The 21762-nt window shown below is 41.0% G+C and overlaps 1 protein-coding gene across 3 annotated transcripts; it reads right to left on the bottom strand.

Annotated features, from left to right (window-relative positions):
* Window positions 1-1912: 1912 nt before the first annotated feature.
* On the bottom strand, window positions 1913-20675 carry Nphs2 (NPHS2 stomatin family member, podocin). Of its 3 annotated transcripts, none has more exons than XM_076832165.1 (8): window positions 20397-20675; window positions 16375-16470; window positions 14259-14331; window positions 12564-12646; window positions 8440-8643; window positions 5034-5089; window positions 3438-3516; window positions 1913-2191 (listed from the first exon to the last, which is right to left on the bottom strand). In XM_076832165.1, exons 1-8 carry the CDS (start codon window positions 20673-20675, stop codon window positions 1913-1915), a joined length of 1149 nt encoding a protein of 382 aa, XP_076688280.1. The 3 variants fall into 3 exon arrangements, with proteins under 3 accessions (XP_076688280.1, XP_076688281.1, XP_076688282.1); XM_076832166.1 differs by having other exon boundaries at window positions 16375-16478; window positions 20405-20675; XM_076832167.1 differs by lacking the exon at window positions 8440-8643 and having other exon boundaries at window positions 16375-16478; window positions 20405-20675.
* Window positions 20676-21762: the final 1087 nt, after the last annotated feature.

Raw genomic sequence — 21762 nt, 5'->3', positions numbered from 1 at the left:
GACTTGACTTCCACACATCTGCTTAATTCTCAGCTTAACTACTGAGCTAGTGAGCTGACAAACAAGCCAGAATTCTAGAGGACTTGGAAATCATAGTCCCAACATACCTACCGCTAAAGAACACTATAAACAGGAGCAGTCTAACAAAGAGCTGTCCACACATGGCCCCCAAGGATGTGGAATGCAGAGGCATTGACAGAATGACCTGATGGGCCTTCCAGATAGGGGAGTCCCAACTACAAAGCCTCTGATATACCCTGATACTGCTGGTCAACCAGGGTGGTGCTTGAAGTTCTAAGAAGGGTCTCCAAAGCCTCCTTGAAACACTTTTCTGGTCATTTCAAGCTCAATAGCCTTCAACTTACCAGCTCTTAAGCCACTCATCCGCACAATAAACAAATCTAGCCTGACCAGTGGTTAACACCTCATTGTAATCCCCAAATGCTATGCAACACCATTGTCATAGGATATGCCATAGACTTTTCCCACTCTCATGACCAGTCACTGGTCATAGTGGATTCCTACATTGAATTGGAACATTTTTTGACCCCTTTATCAGCTTACTGGCACCATGTTAATATAAATCCCAAAGAAAAACTGTTAACCAGAACATGTCACAGTTTTGGATTGGATTGTCCAGCTTTTCTTTCATTTATTTCAGGGTCAGTAACCAGTAAGAATGCAGCACCTGGGTCTCAAGAGAAGACCAGCTGCTTGGCCAGCACTGTTAGCTCACCTACTCTCTGAAGAATCTGTGCCCACATATGATCCTTAAGAACAGGAACTGGGGAGACTTTCCTTTTAATGAAATATGAATATAGAGGCAGTTTTTGAAAGAGAACCAAATAGTGAGGTACTCAGGTTCCCACCATATCTGCACCAGCAACATAGAAATTCCCATTACAGATAACATTGTACTAATATTATTTGAGTAATATTAGTAACATTTTGTAATGTTACTGATTTTTTAAATTTATAGAAAACTTGCAATACACTTAGTTTGCCTTTTTGTTTTGTTGGCTTATTTTTCTATAGATATGCATTTCTAATTGTGTAAGGCAAATTAGTGGGAAATAAGACTTGTATTATAGGAATGTATATTAAGAAATGTTTACTTAGGGAAATAGTTCTGAGGACATGTATAGATAATATATCTGCTTAAAGAAATAAGCAATCTGGTAAATTCTATACTGAAAATATATTACTCTCAGCCCCTATTTAGAATGATTCTTCCTCTGATTTGAAGCAATATATATATCAGATAAATGTTATCCTTTTACTTATTTTTATTTTCGAAAGAACCTCCAAGTAATTTTAAAAATTCTTTAATTGTGTATAAATTTATATCCAATCTGAGTGCATCTCTTTTCTTTGCATTCATTCAGAAACATTTAGGTGTCACTAAGGTTCAACGATCAGAGTTAGGCTCAAGGAATATGGAATGGAGCCAAAAGACTGAGGGTGGTGGGTGAAGGGTGTTAGATGCCCCTTTGAAGAGCCAGTAGTAGTGCCATAGAGAAGCTAACACTTTAGATCCAGGGTTACAGCTGAGTGTAGCAAGCATGGGGATGGGGCTCAGACAAAGGGCTGCAGAAGCTGCAAGACCTTGCCAAAGGGACCAGAGGAAAAAGGACATTTGCTCTAAATCTTCAGATATCAAAATTGACAAACTTATTTCCAAACTGTCATGTTGACCAAAGCTCTTTCCCGTAACTACTCTGCTTAGATGACTCGCCTAAACCTGTTAGATGTCTCCTGTACTGACTTCTCACTTATGTGGCTGCATTGCAATGCCATGCATTCAAAAAGCATTCCATGTGGCAGTGGAAGAAAGGAACTGAGGACTGAATGCCTCACTGGGATGTGGCTTTGAATGGCAGGCCTCTTCACATTATCCTTTGTGCACCCACCCCTATAACATGGGAGAGTCTTTCTTCTTGGGATTTAGTGGCTCAACAGGTTTGGAAGAATTTGGGAAGGGGATGCTCCCTTGAGTTCTGTTGCTAGGAGAAGACAGGAAATTTAGCAGGTCAAAAGGCAAAGGTAAAACTATAGTGGAAGGTTTCTCTGTGGACAAAGACTGAAGGGTGTGGAGGTATCGAAGCTGAACAGCAGCTGGGGTTCCTGACAGAATCTCAGCAGCCATCCTCAGGGACTCAGAAGCAGCCTTTTCCCCTTCCGCAGCAATCATCTAGAAAACAAATGTGGAAAACACAAAGTGATTGTGCTTCTAGGTTCCAAGAGGGCTATCAGTGGGACCAGTGTGGCAGGCACTGTTCAGCACAGGAGAACAGATTCAGCTGCTTTCTAAAGACTGCTGAGCTAGGGAAGACCCATTAAACTACTAAAATGTAAGGTGAACTTGTTATAGACCATGAAAAGTATAAACAGGGTGTTAGGGGAGTTCTTGTCTGGTGGGCTTGAAAAGATTAGTAGGAATTTGCCATACAGAAGAAAAATTGGCCAGCTTTCCAGGCAGAGGCATGGGATTACAAAAAGGGTAACTTTCAATTTGGCCAAAATAAAGGATAAGCATTTCAGAAGAGGAGACACCAAGCTCCTCAGCCAAATGCCACCTGAAAGCAGGCAGACAGGACTAGGCTCAAGGATCTAGAAGCAACTCTGCCCAGAGGACACTTTTCTCCCCTTCCCCCTCCTCCCCATTCCCCTCAGGTCCAGTTATTAATCCTCTTATGCAGTTTGGGCTTTCCTTCACCTAATCCCTGTTCTTTGAGAGAAATCTGCCTCCCTTCATCCTCACTTTCCTCCACCTCAATTTGAGGAAGCTGTGGCAGCCAGATCTTTTCAGCTCCCTGGCTGCTGAGAAGAGGTCATGAGCTGCACGGCCTTTTCTTGGCTCCAGCAGGCAGGGAACTGGGCTCTGACCATGACTGAACCTTCAAAGCTCATGCAGAGCTCTGGATATAGGCCTGGGATAGCCTAATGCCATTAACTTAGAGGAGATATGTAACTGAGATGCTAACACAAGAAAAGAGGGATGATGAGGGAGGAGAGAGCGTGAAAGCAAGACTCAGGAAGAAGACAGGCACAGTTAGCAGCCGCTTTGGTGAGAGGGAGGGGTGCAGCCTGATTGAACTCATGGGTACTCAATCACTGAGCCACACACCAGTTCTATTTTGTATTTATTTAGAGATAGGGTCTCATTGAGTTGCTAGTACCTCGCCATTGTTGAGGCCAGCTTTAAACTTGTGCTTCTTCTACCTCAAACTCCCAAGCCACTAGGATTACAGGCATGCGCCACCGTGCCCGGCTACTAACACACTCTTAGAGCAATTTAAATAGCATGTCGGGAACCAAACCAAACTACTGGGCCTGGATGAAGGGAAGCATGGAAAGAAAGGGGGAATGTTCCTTGCCATGGTTCCTGCTCTGGGTTCTCTGTGCTCCTGAAAGAGCAGTGCTCAATGCTGGCTCACCCGCACTTTGGCCTGTCTTTGTGCTTCCGCCTCCACAGCCAGAGAGTGCTGAAGCCCAGCCGGCAACTGTACATCCTTACTGCAAAAGAAAGAAGGTGAACGTGTTGATGTGCAGCCTTGGCCAGACTTTTCCTCAGGTTTGCACTCTCTCTACAGGAGAGCAAATGCTGACAACAGTGTGCTGTTCCCAGAGCCCTAAGGTGGCAGGGAGGTGGAGAGAGCACATCCCATGCGGGTGCCTCCAGTATATGTGTGGAGCACTAGTGTGGCTGCAGAGGGACTACAATGTCCTCCTCTTAAACATTTTGTGTTCCTGGGTTGTAACATTTTTCCCACTTAAGATTTAATCTAACCACCAGTGGTTAAATTTGAATATGGGGGGCTGGGGATGTGGCTCAAGTGGTAGCGTGCTCGCCTGGCATGCGCGGGGCGCTGGGTTTGATCCTCAGCACCACATAAAAAATAAAAATAAAGATGTTGTGTCCGCCGAGAACTAAAAAATAAATATTAAAAAAAAAAACTTGAATATGAAATATAGCCTTGAAGAGCTAAAAAAATTAATAACAGAGATAAGGGGCATTCATCTAAGTTTATAAAAGAAAAAATTGATTTTGAAATGAGGAGGATTGATTAAATAAGAACAATCTTACTGTATCACATCAAAGATACAAAAGTATCTCTTTATCCCAATGATAACTGAAAAATTCATATATGGAACCATTGAGCAGTTTCTCAAAAGATTTATAAAGTTAGCATGTAACCAGTAATGCTATTTCTAAGTATATAGCCAAAAGAACTAAAAACATATTCACACAAAAACTTCCAAATGAAAGTTTATTGTGGGGGCTGGGGATGTGGCTCAAGCAGTAGCACGCTGGCCTGGCATGCGCAGGGCGCTGGGTTCCATCCTCAGCACCACATAAAAATAAAAAAAATAAAGATGTTGAAAAAAAAAAAAGAAAGTTCATTGTGGCATTTTCCCTAACAGCCAAAAAGTGGCTGATGGATGGATAAACAAAATTTTGTATAGCTAGACAATGGAACTTTATTTGGCTATAAAAGAAATGAAGAACTGATACATACTACACCATGGATGAACCTTGAAAACATGCTAAATAAAAAGAAATCAGACACAAAAGGCTCAACATATGATTCCATTTATGTGAAATGTTCAGAATAGGCATGTCCACTGAAATAAAAACTAAATTAGTGGTTGCCAGGGGATGAGGATCAAGGAGGAATGAGGAGTTCCTGTTTAATAAGAACTGGCTCTCTTTGGGGGTAATGAAAATGTCCTGAAATTAGATCAAAGGGACATCTGTGCTGCACTTAGAAATGGCTAAAAGGGTAAATTTTATCTTTTAAAAAAGATTTTTTTTTTAAACGCATAGCAAAAAAACCCCATGAGACTAATTTGCCCAAATGTCATAGTGGTTGTATTTTGGCTACAAGATGTTACATATCTTTCCCTCTTTTTCTCTAAACTTATACTAGTATGGCTATATTACTCAAAATAATTTTTCAAGGAAAATTTTTAAATGAAACCAAAGTATTTCCCTTTATCATATTGTTTATCATGATCATTTTCCTACCCACATTTCTATTCTCTCCACTTTGATTCCCCAAATACAGGTCACTGAATCCAAGGCAACCTGTGGAGGGAAAAAGATGAAAGGTCAGCAAGAGCCTGCAGGTAAGAGCAGGGCACACCTGTGCCCCGATGGCTGTTGTTCTGAACAGAGAGAGCCCATTTCCTTTGAAAGGATGGTACTGGGCCACTTTGTTTCATTAAATTCCGCAGTATCTGGCATGGGGCAATTTGACTTGGACAGTGCCACTCAATGAATATTTGTGGAACTAAAGATGGCATGGTAGGCTGAATAATGGCCCTAAGGATGTGCATGTCCTAGTCCCTACAACATCTCACTGTTACCAAGAGGGACTTCGCAGAGGTGATTAAATCAAAGGTCCTGGAGATGGGGAGATTATGCTGGGTTATGCAGCTCAGCCTGAAATGTAATCATATGTGTCCTTGTAAGAGGGAGGCAGAGGGAGATCTGATACAAAGAAGTTGATGTGACCAGGGAAGCAGTTTGGAGTGGTGCATTTTGAAGATGAAAGAAGGGGAGGAAGGGGCTGAGGAACATAGGTAGCCTTAAATGCTGAAAGGGCAGGAAACAGGTTCTCCTCGAAGCACCTCCAGACAGAATCAACCCTGCTGACATCTCAGCTTGAGCTCAATGAAACTGATTTCAGACTCTGGTCTTCAGAAATGTAAGAGAATAAGTGCATGTTGTTTTAGCTACCAAATTTGTGGTAATTTGTTACAGAAGCAAAAGAAAAGCAACACAAATGGTATATTTGTTCAATTTGTTTTAAAATGTCTTTATTATTTTCTACTTAGTCTCCATGCCAAGTGGTTGTCATTGATAGGGCACTCTGTATTCCTCACTGCTGGGAAACATCAATGTCCTCCTGCTTCCCAGTCTCCCCTGCTCTCCACAGTTGAAGTTAGAAACAGGAGGGGGAAGAAAAGCAATTTGGATTGTAGAAAGGAGGGGTGGGACACAGAGCCCTCCATGTTGGCCTGTTTATCTTTTAAATTACACAATGTCTGATTTTATGGAAAGCAACACACCTGTCTTTTTCTTTGGCCTTCATTTTCCAGGCAGAAATATTCTTTCACTTGTTTGAAGAGTCTATTTGTGTAACACCCTTTGAACAAATCTTATTTCACTTTTGTTATAAATGGATGTATTTGCATCTATGGCTTTAAAGCACAATTTTTACATTTTACTCTCCAGTTATCAGGCATTGTCTGAGAATATAATGCAGCCATTAGCAAAGAGACCTCCCCTAAATTCTGTTTTTTTCTGTATTGGGGATTGAACCCAGGACCTATGCATGCTAGGCAAGCACTTTACAGCTGAGCTGCATCCCCAGCCTTTTTTGTTGTTGTTGTTGTTGTTTTAATATTTTAGTTGTAGTTGGACACAATACCCTTATTTTATTTATTTATTTATTTTATGCTAAGGATCCGACCCAGGGCCTAGCACATGCTAGGTGAGCGCTCTACCCCTGAGCCCCAGCCCCAGCCCCAGTCTTTTTTTTTTTTTTTGAAATGGGTCTTGCTAGGTTGCCCAGGCTGGCCTGGAACTTGTGATCCTCCTGCCTCAGCCTCCCAAGTAGCTGGAATTAGACTTGCACTGCTTTTTTCTTTTTAAATTTAGTGGATGATTTCTTAGTGGCTAGATAAATAATAATGCATTGAAGGCCCTGAGAAGACTGACTAATTTCAGAGGAAGGAATATTGATAAATACACCACAAAGGAGAAGGCATCTTAAAGAACAAACAAGATTTTTTCCTGTGGAGAAAAGAAAAGAATTCCAAGCAGAGGAAACAGCTCAGGAGGAGGCAGGAAGCATAAAAGTGCTGGATCTGGGCAAATGCTAAGTAGGTTCCAGTGTTAGATTCAGTGGGGGAAGGACAGCAAGAGCTGAGGCTGTAACAGTTGTGTCCTTTCTTCTTTCAGCCCCAAAAACGTCTGCTGTGTGACAAGCCCCATGCCAGGTCTGAGGCAAAAGGATGAATAAAATATGACACCTGCCATTATGGAATTCATAATCTGGGAAGACAAATGTATGGACACATAAATATAACTCAGCATAATAAGAGCAAGCTTGAATGTCAAAGAGTCTGGACTCACACAACCCTTCAGAGGAGAGGGGTGAATAGGGGAGGCTGAAGGATCAGTGAGGGACCATGTCAAGTGGCTTCTAAAATCCAGAGCAGCTTCTCTTATTTTCAGACTTCCCTTTTCTATCAGGATGCAAATCCCAGGTTTGTTTGTTTGTTTTGTTTTGTTGTTGCTTTTTCTTTTCTTTTGTGGAACTGGGGATTAAACCCAGGGTTTGGCAAATGTGAGGCAAGCACTTTGACAATTCCAGTTTTATCAGTAACAAGTTGGACAAGTCACAGACATTTGTACCCTGCATTTTTTTTTTTTTTTCATATTAGTGACTGCTCAGTTTCCATAAAGCACAATCATCAATGCCTTTGATTCTTAGGGTCTTCCTATTTGAGGTCCTCCTTCTAACTAGGTCTGATTTGCAACCTCCTAATCCAGTTCTGGGCCTGGCTGCCCCTATAACTTGGATGACAGACTCAGTGGTAACTGCCACCTTGCTGGCCAGCTGCCTGGAATCCTGCTTCATTCTTGCTTGTCTTCTTAGTACCTCTTGCCAACTCGTCTTGGTAAGAATCAAGGGCGCCTACCATGGCCATGAATAAGATTCCTGTTTGCTACCTGTGGGCCAGATGAGGCTGTTTGGGAGGCAGCTTTTACTCTATTCCTCCCTCTGCTAATTCTAAATCAATTAAATCTAGACAGTTGATTGGGTAATTAATCATGATAGGGTAGAGACATCTTCCCTCTTCCCTCTGAAAGTGCATGGCATCATTTCATTTTGTGCACACTGTGCTTGTTTCCTCAGCTAGGCTGGAAGCTTCGAGGAATCACGTCTTATCCTTTTTGTATACCATAAACTCTCCCGTCCATCTCTACCAGCGCTGCCAGCAGCCACTCCCAACACTGGGTACTATGTGAGAACTTCGCAATGAACTTAAAGTCACTGGGTGGCTTTTGGGGAAGAGTTGAGAGTAAATTGTTCACCAGGACAGGTGATTATAATTGATTCAGGGTCACTTTGACAACTTCCTAATTAGCTATAAGCTCCTTAGGGATGGCAACTTGAAGAGTTGAATGTATGGCACATGGAAGATTTAATAAGTGGCCAGTGAACAGATGATTAAAAGATATAGTTTAGAGCTGGGATTGTGGCTCAGTGGTAGAGTGCTTGCCTAGCATGCATGAGGCACTGGGTTCGATCCTCAGCACCACATAAAAATAAAAAATAAAGATATTGTGTCCACCTAAAACTAAAAAAATAAATATTAAAAAATATATAGTTTAATATACTCAATATTAAACTTAGTAAGTACCTTTACATCTTGAGCAATGCTCTTCCTCTCTAGAAGAATTTCAGTGAGGGATCGGTGTGCCAGAAGACGCTTCATGGTGGTTTGCACAAGGAACTGGACAGCCTTAGACACATGAGCCAGGCTGCTTAAGAGAAGAGAGGCATTTTCCATTCGATAGTAGCAGATGGCATCTATCTCCATTATAAACATGTCTTTGGTTACAACCTAGGGAGAAAAACAGTTTGGATGACAGATTTGATCCATGGGCTCTTTTCCTATGTGGAGAGAACTAAGTGTATCTAAAGTGAATTTTCTCAGAGTAAAATTACACCAAGAAAAAAAAAAAAAACCAGCTGAACTATCTTTTATTCAAAATATATATGGTTTTGAAAATTATGGAGTTTTTTTTATTAAATAAACAAAAGAACTCACGATTTAAAGGAATTCTGTTGTAAATCCTTTTGTAAAGAAAATCAGGAATAATTTTCTTATTTGAAAACACTCAGTTGTTTTTATAGGTCTTTCTAAACTGATGGAAACAAATCTAATAACAGAGAGGCATGTTCTAGGCCATAAGTGCTGTGAGCTGTGACATGGTGCTTGCTGGAGTGTTCCCTAAGGGCAATTTGGTGATGCCCATTAGTCCCCTCCAAAAGCCTTAAAAGGGGGAGGGAGTGGAAGGGAGGGGCCATAGGGGTAGGAAAGATGGTGGAATGTGATGGTCATCATTACGCTAAGTACACGTATGAAGACATAAAGGCTGTGACTCTACTTTGTGTATAACCAGAGATAAGAAAAATTGTCCTCTATATGTGTAATATGAATCCTAATGCATTCTGTTGTTATATGTAACAAATTAAAATTTAAAAAATAAACACAGCTTTAACAGTAAAGAAAAAAAGCCTTAAAAGGTGCAAGTTCTCAACATTTCCATTTTTAGAAAACATTTATCAAAAGGACATATTTTAAAGATTTAGCTGTAAGAATTGTTACTTATACTATTACTTATTGAAATAAAACACTGTAAATAATTTATCATCAACAAGAGGAAATTGGTTGAGTAAACTGTGGTATGGCCACACAATGAAATGTTATGTGTCCATTTAAAATAAAGGGCTAGGAGCTGGGGTTGTGGCTCAGCAGTGGAGCACTTGCTTTGCACATAGGAGGCACTGGGATTGATCCTCAGCACCACATTAAACAAAATAAAGGTATTGTGTCTATCTACAACTAAATATATGTATGTATATGTATATGTGTGTGTGTGTGTGTGTGTGTGTGTGTGTGTGTGTATAATCGAACATACGCACACACATATAAAATAAAATAAAGGGCTAGAAGCATAGCTAATATATTGTTGGGTAAAAAGGAGCATGTAATAAAAATCTTACATAGTGTGATATCTATATATACACCTATCTGTGAATATAACCACATACATAGAAAAGTTTGAAAGGATATACTCCAAAATATCAACAGTTGTCTAAGGATTAGGGGTAAGTACAGGTTTCCAATGTCTTTGTTGTGTTAAAATACACATAACTTGCCATCTTTAAGTATATACTTCCGTGGTATTAAATGCAATCACGATGTTGTGCAACCATCACCACCTGCACTATTCTTTTCACCTTGTAAAAGTGAAACTCCATGCCCATTGACAACATCTCCACACTTTCCCCTCCCTCTTGTTCCTGACAATCATCTTTGTACTATGTCTCTATCATTTTGATTACTCTAAATACCTAGAATCATACAGTATTTGTTTTTCGTGATTGCTTATTTCAATTAGCATAACATACTCAAGGTTCATCCATGTTGTAGCATATGTTATTAAAGCTGAATAATATTCTACTGCATGTACATATGACATTTTGCTTACCTATTTATTAGTTTATAGACAGTTATTTTGCTCTTATGAATAATACTGCTATGAACACTGATGTACAAATATCTCTTCATGATTACAAGTAAGTTTTACTTCTTCCTTTCATTCAATTTTATCATCTAAAATAAGCATTTTTAAAAAACAAAGTTTCTATTTCCCAAGAGAAAGAATGAAAAAAACCTCAGGCTAAAAGTAGGAGACAACGTAGGAAAGGCTTATAAATTTGAATCACTAATACAGACAGTAGCTAGGAGCACTGGCACATGGCTGTTATCCCAGCAGCATGGGAGGCTGAGGCAGGAAGACTGTAAGTTTGAGGTCAGCCTTGACAGCTTAGCAAGATTCTATCTCAAAAGTCAACAAAGAGGGCTGGGGCTGTAGCTCAGTGGCAGAGCACTTACCTAGCTTGTGTGAGGCACTGGGTTCAATCCTTAGCACCACATAAAAATAAACAAATAAAATAAAGGTGTTCTATCCATCTACAACTATAAATTTTAAAAAATTTAAAACAGCTAAAGAAATATATGAATATTATCTTCACTTTTAATTTTATAAATTTTTTAATTGTTGAAAAATAGACATACATAAAATTTACCATCTTTGGTGTACAGTTAAGTAGTACAACTAACCTCCAGTACTCTTTTCATCTTGCACAACTGACAATTATTGAATAATAATTGTCCATGCCCCCTCCTCATATCCCCTGGGAAGCAACATTTTACTTTCTGTCCCTATGAATTTAGCTGCTCTAGGTACTTCATATAAGTAGACCCTTAATAGTTCTTTTTAATTAATTAATTAATTGATTTTAAATTACTTTTAGTTGTAGATGGACACGATGCCTTTATTTATTTATTTTTATGTGGTGCTGAGGATCGAACTCAGTGCCTCACACATGCTTGGCAAGTCCTCTACCACTGAGCTTCCCCAACCCCAGTACTTTTAATTTTTTTTTGGTGGGGGGGAGACTAGATAATTTCATTTAGCATGATGTCCTCAAGATTCATCCATGTTTTAGAATACGTTAGAATTTCCTTCCTTTTAAAGGCTGAACAAATTCCATTATGGATTATATGCCACATTTAAAAAAATCTGTTCATCCATCAATGGACACTGCTTGCTTTGCTATTTGGCTATTGTGAATAGTACTGCTATGAACATACTTGCTCAAGACCCTGCTTCTTTTTTTTTTCTTTTTATTGGTGCATTATAATTGTACATAAGTGGTATTTGTTGTTACTTATGCATACATGCACACATACAACAGTATAATTTGGTCAATTTCATTCCGCATTATCTCCCCTTTCCTTCAACTTCTGCTTCCCCTGGTCCCTTTCTATTCTACTGGTCTACCTATGCTTTTCATGAGATCCACCCGCAATCTCTTTTTTTTTTTCTTTTACTTTTTCCTCTCTAGCTTTCACATATGAGAGAAAACTTACGACCCTTGACTTTCTGAGTTTGGTTTAACACTTAACATAATGTTCTCAAGCTCCATCTATTTTCCTCCAAATGACATAATTCTATTTCTTTATGGCTGAATAAAATCCCATTATGTGTATATACTGCATTTTCTTTATCCATTCATTGGCTGACAGACACCTGGGCTGGTTCCATAATTTGGCTACTGTGAATTGTGCTGCTATAAACATGGGCATGCATGTATTGGATAATGCAATGACTTCAGTTCCTTAGGATAAATACTGAGGAGTGGTATAGCTGGGTTATATGGTGGTTCCCTTTATTATGACAGGTAATCTGCTATACTCAAAGTCTACTGATTTAAATCATAATCTCACCTAAATAAAAAAATTACCTGCACAATAACATTCCGTTGTGTTTGACCAAATGTAGGGGAAATTACCATAGGCTAGCCTAGTTGACACATAAATTAACTATTATAAAGTCCTTTGCCCTTTTTTTAGTCAGTATTTTTTTAAACTATTCACTATCATTACTTTTTTTTTAAGGTCAGTCATTTTTTTGTATTAAGAGGTATGAGTTCTTTGTATAGCCTAGATATTAACCCCTTGTAAGATATGTGATTTGCAGATATTTTCTCCTATTCCATAGCTTGCCTTCCACTCTGTAGATTGTGTCCTTTGATTCACAGAGTTTTTTTTTTTTTTTTAAATACTGATGAAGTTCCATAGGTCTATTTTTCTTTTCTACTGTTGAGCATAGAGATTTTGTCCTGGGCTAGAGTCAATAGCTAGACTGTGGAAAATGTAGAGAAAGCAAAAGCCACCCTTTGGCTTACCTCATGGAAGGGTATCTCCAAGGTCTGGAGACGAAGGTCAACTTTGTGGTAGGTATCCAGGCAGGGCAAAAAGAAGAACAGGCCTAGAAGAGGGGAGGAAGGAACAGGCAAACAGCAAGCATGGAGGCTGTTTGGGGTTCACCTTTTCATGTTCAGGTTGTACACTGCATTGCTTTTCTTAGCCTGCAACTATACACAGATCACTGGGAAATCCCACTAATACCCTACAGCATCATTGTCGAAGCTAAGTTTACCACCATCAATATGGGACACTTGAGGGTAAAAGGAGAGCACTGTTACAATTTACTCCAGGATAACAGGTATAAGCAGGGATTATTCCAAAAATTTGGGCTTTAATAATGGTGGTAACTTTAGTCATGATGCTAACCCCTCTAGATCTCTAGTATATGTCTGTCCCTTCACTAGATTTGAGCTCCCTAAGTAACATCACATACATTATTGTTAGCCTTAGTAGTGTCTCTGACTTGGTGCCTTTTAGGTAATCTATAAAATTGTTTTTTAGTCTATGAGTGTATCTATATGTCAAACTTTAGAGCCAGCAACCTCCACATGGTATTTCTTAAAAGGTGAGCCCCAAAGGTAATCATAATAGCAATATCATAATACTAGCTTCTGTTTGGCAAGTTAGTCCTCACCTATCCAATATAATATATAGTAAATAATGGGCAATAACTATCTGTAGATTGATTATTGAGATTTTATCAAGAACCCTGGATGTTGTAGGCTCTTGTAAGAGCCACAGTTTGTTGGAACCAAAAGCACTTCACAGAGCCCATGATCTATCTGGGGAGTAGACCACCTGCTGTTCTTTCTTGGCCCCAATGGAGAAAGTTCCAGAAAACAAGGAACACAGCGAGATCATCCATGTCCTGGAACTACAGGATCTAGTTCTGTTTTTGTGGGAACCCATCTACTGGATTGGGTTTTTCAAACTCTGATTGGTGTCTCTTAGTCTTGTCTCCATTCCCTACTTATTACTGCAGACCAGGATGAGAACTCAGACCTCTCCAATCTATACACAGTGGGACTTTGCTCCTCCTCATGGTTTCCAGGCTGTCTTGGACCCCCAAACCCTAATTACTACACTTTCCAGAATAACCATACTTCTCTCTATACCCCATAACCAGCTTTGATTTCTGAACATAAATTCCACTAGATTTTAAAGCCCTCGAAATCAGAGACCATGTCTTACTCAGGCATTTTGTATCCCTGGTAGTTAGCAGCATCTAAAATACAGGACTTGTTCAATCTCTGTCTCTTAAATTTCAACACTAAAGACCAATTTATTACATAGATGCCTCTCTTCCTTGCCTTAGGCCCCCTGGATTCTCAACTAGCTCAGCTTTTCTCTGAGAATTCACAGTACTCTGACTGTACACATGTAGTACTCAAACCAGTCCCCATTCATGGATCCTAAGCTGATTTCCTATTGTAATCAGCATGCCCCTGATGTGGGGCTCCCTGCATTCATCTTCTCCCTTGGCCACCTGTCTCCTGGTAGTAGAAGTTCTTAATGATCTGCATTGCAACTAACAGATTAGAAATGCAGATGAATCAAGTTACTTCATTGTATCTAAAGTCCATATTATAAATACATAAGAATTGAAGTTGGCCAGTTGAGGGGTGGTGGAGATGGTGGTTTAAAAAAAAAAAGTGTGTGTATATGTTTCTTACCAGGACCTTTGGGTCTTCCAGGAAGCAGATGTCCCAGTCGGAATATAATTACTCTCTCGTACTCTTGTACAATCTAAATGGAAATGTAATACTTCCAAATCACTCTAAATAAGAAAATAAAGCATTCAAAAGGCCTTAAAATGAAAGTGATTTTAGGTATCAGAAATCTTTTGTTTTGACAATGAAGAATAAACTTCTACTGATATTTAATGTTCTAAAATTTATACTTAGTGTGGAATTTTAGAAACCAATGAAAAAGTGTATTGGCTATCTGAATTTTTGAGCCCAAGGATAGAAGTTTAATTAAAAACTCATTATCATCTAAAAAAGTAATGTTTCCACTATATTCAATGTTTCCTAAATCAAATATGATCAGAGCATGTTTAATCTTGTAGTTTTCTGTGACTTCTGCCTCATCAAGCTTTTATATGTATCACTCATTAACTGTTTAACAAAAAGATGGAGTATATTTTAATACCACCTGTGATACTTTGTTTCACAAATAACACAAAGTTGTGATACTTTTCAGTTTCTTCTAGGCTGCTTCAAAATGATCCAGTTGGATTTTAATTAGTTAATTCTCATGAATCTCAAAAAATTGAATGTGCCCTGAGCATGTGTAGAAATATTTTTAAATGACAAAAAGGAGATTCACTGTGTAGAACAGAACAGAAATGTTACTGCATGTTACTTTTAAAAAGTTACTTTCTGTTCCAGTATCAGAATCTGAGTTCTGTTGCTTGTTTATCATTAACTTAGTTGATGAGTTTGTTTATACATATACCTCACAAGACTCTGAATTCCTTGATGATACAGAATTGATTTTTTCTGAGTGCCTAAAAAAATGCCTGATACATAGCAAGTATTCAGTGAATTTATTCATTTAGTAAGTGGATAAATGAATGATTTGTGACTGTTTCCAAGTTTATTTTCCTTTGCTTATTGGAACAGTGAATGAGAATGAATGATTGGGTTTGTTCCTAGAGCATACCCCAGCAATTCACAGCTGCCTAGTTCCTAGCATTACTTGTTTCTTTGTTGGAAAAAAAAATCCTCCAGAGATTAAGGGAAACTTACTCTTCAAGCCTTGCTCAAACCCAATCTTGCTTTTGTGTCTACTACCTAATTTAGAAGGTTCCTAAGGTTTACCTTTGATGGTGCTGGGGCTTGAACTCAGGGCCTTGAGCTATGCAAGCACTCTACCAACTGAGCTGTATCTCCAGCCCTGCTAAGGTTTACCATCTTAACTAACTAAACCCAACAGCCTTTTCCATAAACCATGGTTGAGTCAGTACTGGTCCCTGTGATGATCACGTAGGTGCTCAGATCACACCTCAAGAAGAGCCTGCGGCCTTGCCTGGCCTGCCTGAGGCTTTGGGTTCAATTCTCATTCCACCAAAAAATGAAAAGTGAAAAGGAGAGCCTGCTGCCAACTGTATGCTGTCTCAAGGAGACACATTTTATAGTCAAAGATGTAAGTAGATAGAAAGTTTAAAAGTGGAAAAAGACAAACCCAACTCTCATTGACGATTTCCCCTAAAGCCTGCTTTTGTTCTTTCTCAATCTCACCCAGGCAATACCTTCAAAAAATTCTTTGTACTTCTAATTTCATCTTGTCATGTGCTTCCTGAACTGACACAGATCTTCATTTGCTTCGGGGACTGGAGTTGTGTGGGCCACCTGTGGGCCAGAGACAGTGGCCCCTCATGGTCTAGGGCAGCTGCTGAGAAGTTTCTGGCAGTGTAAGGAGCGCATGAGAGGATGTCATGACCTGTTCTGGGCTGGTCTTTGTGTTGGAGTGGGGATGAACCAGTGGAAACCCTTGAAGGGTCTCCATCTAATGATAGAGTTGATCTCAGCAAGCATTATATGTGTGGTACGTGCTAGAATGAAGTGAAGGCCGAGTGATCACAGGAGCACAGGGAAGGGCGCGACAGTCTAGAGGAGTTGAGGAAGGCTTGAAAGGTCTTGAAAGAGGACCACCTTCTGGAGGGCGAGTGGGCATGAGGGCATGGCAGTGGACCAGCAGCAAGTTCTAAACACAGAGCATGACCCAGTATGATCAGAAAGAGGCACCAGGAAATAAATGACCTGTTGGGTCCTCATGGAAACTCACCTTTATGCAAAACCAGATGGAAAAAGGGAATGTCAGGATGATGAAGAACAGGGAGGCAAGGACAAGAAGCCACTCACAGGCCCCTAAACCAGAGGACTTGGTACCTAAAGAAAGAAAAAATATTGAAACCTCACCATTTTAACTGACTATCACTTGTCAGTCTAGTCCTTGGTATTGGGTCAGAGCAGCTTGGAGACATTGCTGGAAATGAACCAGACATCAGGGTGGTCAGAGTTCACAGGGCCTGGGGTCTGCGTGGAAATCCATGTGGGCCCATGGAAGGTGGTATAGGCTCCTGGAAAGGCACTGGGGTACAGGGGACCAGAGTACCATAGGTTCCCATTCTGGCTTTCTCATTTCACGTCCATAGATAATTTTATGTAGGACACAGGATCTTTTCAAACCTCAGTTTCCTTACCTGTACAATGGGGATGTTTGCTATATTGTAGATATTGCACAATAACTAGCTCATGAAATAGATTTCATATCTATTTCAGTGTAAGGGAGATATGAAATCTCACATAAAAACACTAAACTGTACTTTAAGTGTGTTGGGTTTTAATATTCAAAGTGTCCAGAGTCTCACCTTCCATGAAATAACTTTCCTACTCACTACCTGCCCTAATGTCTGAAATGCCTTTGTTAGAGTTCCTTCATTGGATTGAGGTTTTGCTATCTGGTCCCTGAACATCCCCTGTGTGGGATGACATTAGACCATTAGAGTTTGTGAACAAGCAATAAGAAAGGATGCAGAACATCCAGGATGCTTGAGTGGTAGTGAAGTAGCGTCAAGGAAAGTCGGCCTCAGGAACACAAGTTCTTCTGGTCCTGTCATGTTTACATTGCATCTCCAGTGCCTGGAATAGTGCCTGACACAATGCAGGTGCTCAGCCATTGTTGAATTAGGAAGGAAGGAGAAGTGGATAGTGAAAATGATTTAAATATAATGTAAATCTGAGTTGTGGAAATCTAAAGAATTTTATTTTCCAGGTACTAGAATACTGGCCAAAAGGATACATTTGCCAGTTTAAAAATCCCACAGAGAGGAGCTGGGGCTGGGGCACAGTGGTAGAGGGCTCGCCTAGCACGTGTTAGGCACTGGCTTCGATCCTCAGCACCACATAAAAAAGTAAACAAATAAAATAAAGATATTGTGTCCATCTACAACTGAAAAAAAAGTATGTTTAAAATATATCCCACAGAGAACTAAAAGATGAGTGAGAGTGAGTAAATGGTAAAAAGCCTATTTTTAAAGGATCAGAAGGAAATGGATACTTAATTGGTAGGGCTAAAATTCAAATTCCACAGCCAGGCACAGTGGTGCATGCCTGTGGTCCCAGCTGCTCAGAAAGAGGCTGAGGCAGGAGGGTCACTTGAGCCTAGGAGTCTAGGCCAACCTGGGACCAGTTTCTTAAAAAAAAAAAAAAAAAAATTGTTTTTCTTGAAATTGAATTCCACATCTGGAAAGGTCTTCACTGAGTTACTTAAAGAGGACACATGTGCAAGCTGCACCAGCACTAACGCCAAATCTGCCCTAGTGTGGTAATTCCCAAAGACCTTTCTATAGAATACCAATCCCAGAGTGTGCTCCACAAGGAAAGAGTTTTTGGGCAAACGGATTTAGAAATATTGGGCACTGTATCCCATTCCTGGTATTCCCAATGTCCATCAACATCTGGAAGCTATGAGAATCCCTATAGCAAAAAATCATTCTTAGCTTTGTCTACTCTAGTGGTTTCTAAACCTTTGACAAGGTAATGTTTTCTCCAAAGAACACTCATTGATGTTCTATGGAACTTATTTATTACCAACCCTACATTAGAAAATGCTGCTCTATAAACATTGTTAATTTTTATATTCCTATTCTTCAATGGCAATGACTAACAGTCATTTTAGTTTATATTTGTATAAATGAATTTCAGTTTATAATTGTATTTCAGTTTCCAGTGGTAACAACTATCACAAGTAAAAATCAAGGCACATATGAACAAAATTATGTTTTATAAATGAAAAAAGTTCTCAAAAGTTCCTTCACTCAGTAGTTAGGAATGTGAATAGAAAACTAATTTGTATACTCAAAGCTTTATCCACAAAATATTTTTCTCTTGGAATGAGCTGCTTGAACATCCAAATTGTTTGATTTAAGTGAATAAGGAAGCATTACATGTTAAAGCAGGAAGAGTCTTTAGACATATCCTGAGAATACCCAGTTGTGGTAAGGTGACACCCCTTTTCAATTCCCTCAAGTCCCAAGAAGCCTGCCTTTGGAGTGTGGTGCTAAGTCAGAAGAGAGAGGAATGCTGCGCCCTGTTCCCACAAACACCTCTCAGGCAAGGGCTGCCTCCTCTTTAGTCGTATTTCTCTCTCACTGCTTGGGATCTTCTGCTGTAGCCACTTTCTTATTGGTGAGACTAAGGCCCACAAAAGTAAATCAACCTGCTTAAAACCATAGCTAGCTGGTTTGAGTGCTGGGACATGATCAGAAACCAAGAGCAGGCTATGTGAAGGTGGGTACTTCAGCCAAAAGGCCTTATTCTAGAAGTCTAGTTGTTCCACTTCCCAGCTATTGGTGTGTGTGTGTCTGTGTGTGTGTGGTGTGTGTGTTACTGGGGATTGAACTCAGGGCCTCATGCAGGCTAGGCAATGGCTCTACCACTGAGCTATATGCCCACTCCTTTTTATTTTGAGACAGGGTCTAGTTACATTGTCCAGGTGGCCTCAAGCATCTGATCCTTCTTCTTCAGCCTCACAAGTAGCTGGGATTACACATGCCACTGCCTCAGGCTCTAGCTATAGATTTTGGGCAAGATACTTAATTTCACAGAGCATGTTTCCTCAACTGTGCTAAGAGGATAATGAAGGACTAAATAAGTAAAACGCCCAGGTGTGCTTGGTACATAGAAAGGGCTCTATAAATGGGTGCTCCCTTCCTTGCCTACCCCTCTAATATGATCTGCCACACAATATAAGATTACATGCTGGGCTGGGGTTGTGGCTTCGTGGTAGAGCGCTCACCTAGCACATGTGAGGCCCTGGGTTGGATCCTCAGCACCACATAAAAATAAATAAACAAAATAAAGGTTTTGTGTACAACTAAAAAATAAATATTAAAAAAAGATTACATGCTATTCTTCATTTGCTTCCCTTTAAACATCTGTCATCCTACTGCTTAAGGTATAATGAATTTTTTTCCCATTCATTATGAAAAGGATTGGCGGTAGTTAAATTTGTTCCTAAGATTTGCTTTCTCTGCAGAAGGGAAAAGGAACACCTTTGTTTGCATTCCCTCCTTTGATCTGATGTTCCTCTCTTTTAGCTTGCAAGGATTCAACTGAAACTGAGCATGTTCTTTGTTCTAGGCTTTGTGCAAAGTGTTTGGGAGCTTTTGCTCATTTTACCCTCACAACTGCCTCTAAGGCAGGAATTGGGATTATCTGATCCATGGTGGAGGCCCTTCCTATGATCACGTGGCTAGCAAGCTGTGGAGCTGATTTCAACTCAGGTCTGGCTCTTCTCTACTTGGCGATGCAAGTAGAGAAGGCGATGCCTTTCAGAAAGAATGATCACCCCAAAGAAAGTTTAAAATACTTTTACGTAAGACTAAGGGGAGGAAAATAAGCCATAGTTGCTCAGAGCCAAGGCTCAATCACGTTTTTATTTATATCAGGTGCCCATTTGCCCTTCTGTGACCACAAAAAACAACTTTATTGTTCCTTTGCCTGTCAATTGGTCCCCAACCTGGACCACACTCCCTCCAACTTCCCATCCCTTTCTGCCCCCTGAGATCAGCTGGTACCTGGATGATGATGCTATTTTTATTTCTTCTGATGCACTTTGGTCTCCATCTTTTGGGGGGGGGGGTGCTGAGTGCCTAATGCACACCTTTCATTTCCTGGAAACCCCAGCCTTCAGCAATCTGCTCTGGCTTTGATGGTTTTCAGTGGGGTAACATTTCACTTTATCTGACATCTTTTGGGTACCACTTGGAAAGCCGGCTTTCCTCCCGGATGCCCGACCTGCACCTCAATACCTTCCTCCAGCCGCTCGCTCTCCAGCAGCGCCACCACCTCGGTGCCTTCCTCACCGGAGCCCCGGACCTCGTCCACGTCCACCACGGTGGCGGCCGGCGCTCGGGGTTCCTCTGGGCTTCCCGTGCGCCCGGGGCTCCGCCGTTCAGACCTGGCTTCCCGCCGCCCGCGGCCGCCGCCCCTCTCGCCCTTCGCCCTCTTGCTCTCCTTGGGGGTGGGCCCGCCGCCTCGCCTGGGGGCCTCTCTGGAGGAGCTGCGTGCCCTCCTCTCCATCCTCACATCGGCGGAGTGCTCGTGCGGCCGTGGCGGAGGCCCCGAGAGCGAGCGCGGTCCTTCGGAGTCACCCCGGAGTGGCTCGTGGAGTAGGTGGACCGGGCGGCGAGTGCTGGCCCTAAAGACACCCCGAGGGGTGGGCGGGGCGAGGGTCCTGGGGCGGGGCTCCGCCACCTGGAACCCCGACCGCTGCTGCCCACCCCCAAGCCTGGGTGCCACGCTGACGCGGTGGGGCCGCGGTGGCTCCAAGTCTGCGCCCGCAGAGGAGGGTCTGAGCTGCAGAGATGCAGTCACTGGGGCACCTCCGAGGCCCTCGGATTGCTGAAGGGCTGATGGCGCTCTGCTTTGACTTGTGAAGTAGGTATGAAACAGGGTTTGTGGTCCTACGTAACGCAGTCATCAAATTAGGGTGACTTTAAGGTAAAATTAGGCACTTCTCAAGTGCCTTCCTACTTTGAGAATTCACAACATGTGTGTCTGTCTCTGATTTCTCATTTTTCAGTACTGGGAGTTGAGTGGTAGGGGCCTCTACCACTCACCTACGGCTCCAGCCCCCCTCCCCTTTTTAAATTTTGCTAAGTCTCTGAGGCTGGCCTATAATTCAATCCTTCCACCTCAGTTTCCCTAGCAGCTGGGATTACTGGTATGCGGCTCCACGCCTCATATCTCTCTTATTTATTTTTATTAATGCTTAATCTTGTTGATGGTATAATGCTTCTTGAATCACAGAAGGGAAGGGATCCGTTTTAATTTCTGTTTTGTAGGAAAGGGTCTCTTTTGTCTCTGTCTAGGCCCTATTTCCGTGCTTCCTTGAAGTTCTGCTTTTCCAAGGTTTACTGGCCACACAGCTTTCAACAGGAAAAGGGCGCGGGGCGGGGGCAGTTCCACCTGCTTTGGAGGAACTTGAAATATCCAGGAGATTTATTTCTCTTTTACTCCATTAATTATTTGCTTCTCATGGGTGGGTGGTTGGTCTAAATAACCCTTCAAGCAAGATTTATGATTCTTCTCAAGTAGCTCAGATCCTATGCTAATAGAAATAATATTCATTTATTCTTATTTTTCAATGTTTTTTTGAGTTCACATA

The sequence above is a fragment of the Callospermophilus lateralis genome, chromosome 13 (assembly GCF_048772815.1).
Source record: "Callospermophilus lateralis isolate mCalLat2 chromosome 13, mCalLat2.hap1, whole genome shotgun sequence".
NCBI lineage: Eukaryota > Metazoa > Chordata > Mammalia > Rodentia > Sciuridae > Callospermophilus > Callospermophilus lateralis.
This window is presented reverse-complemented; position numbering and strand designations above follow the sequence as displayed.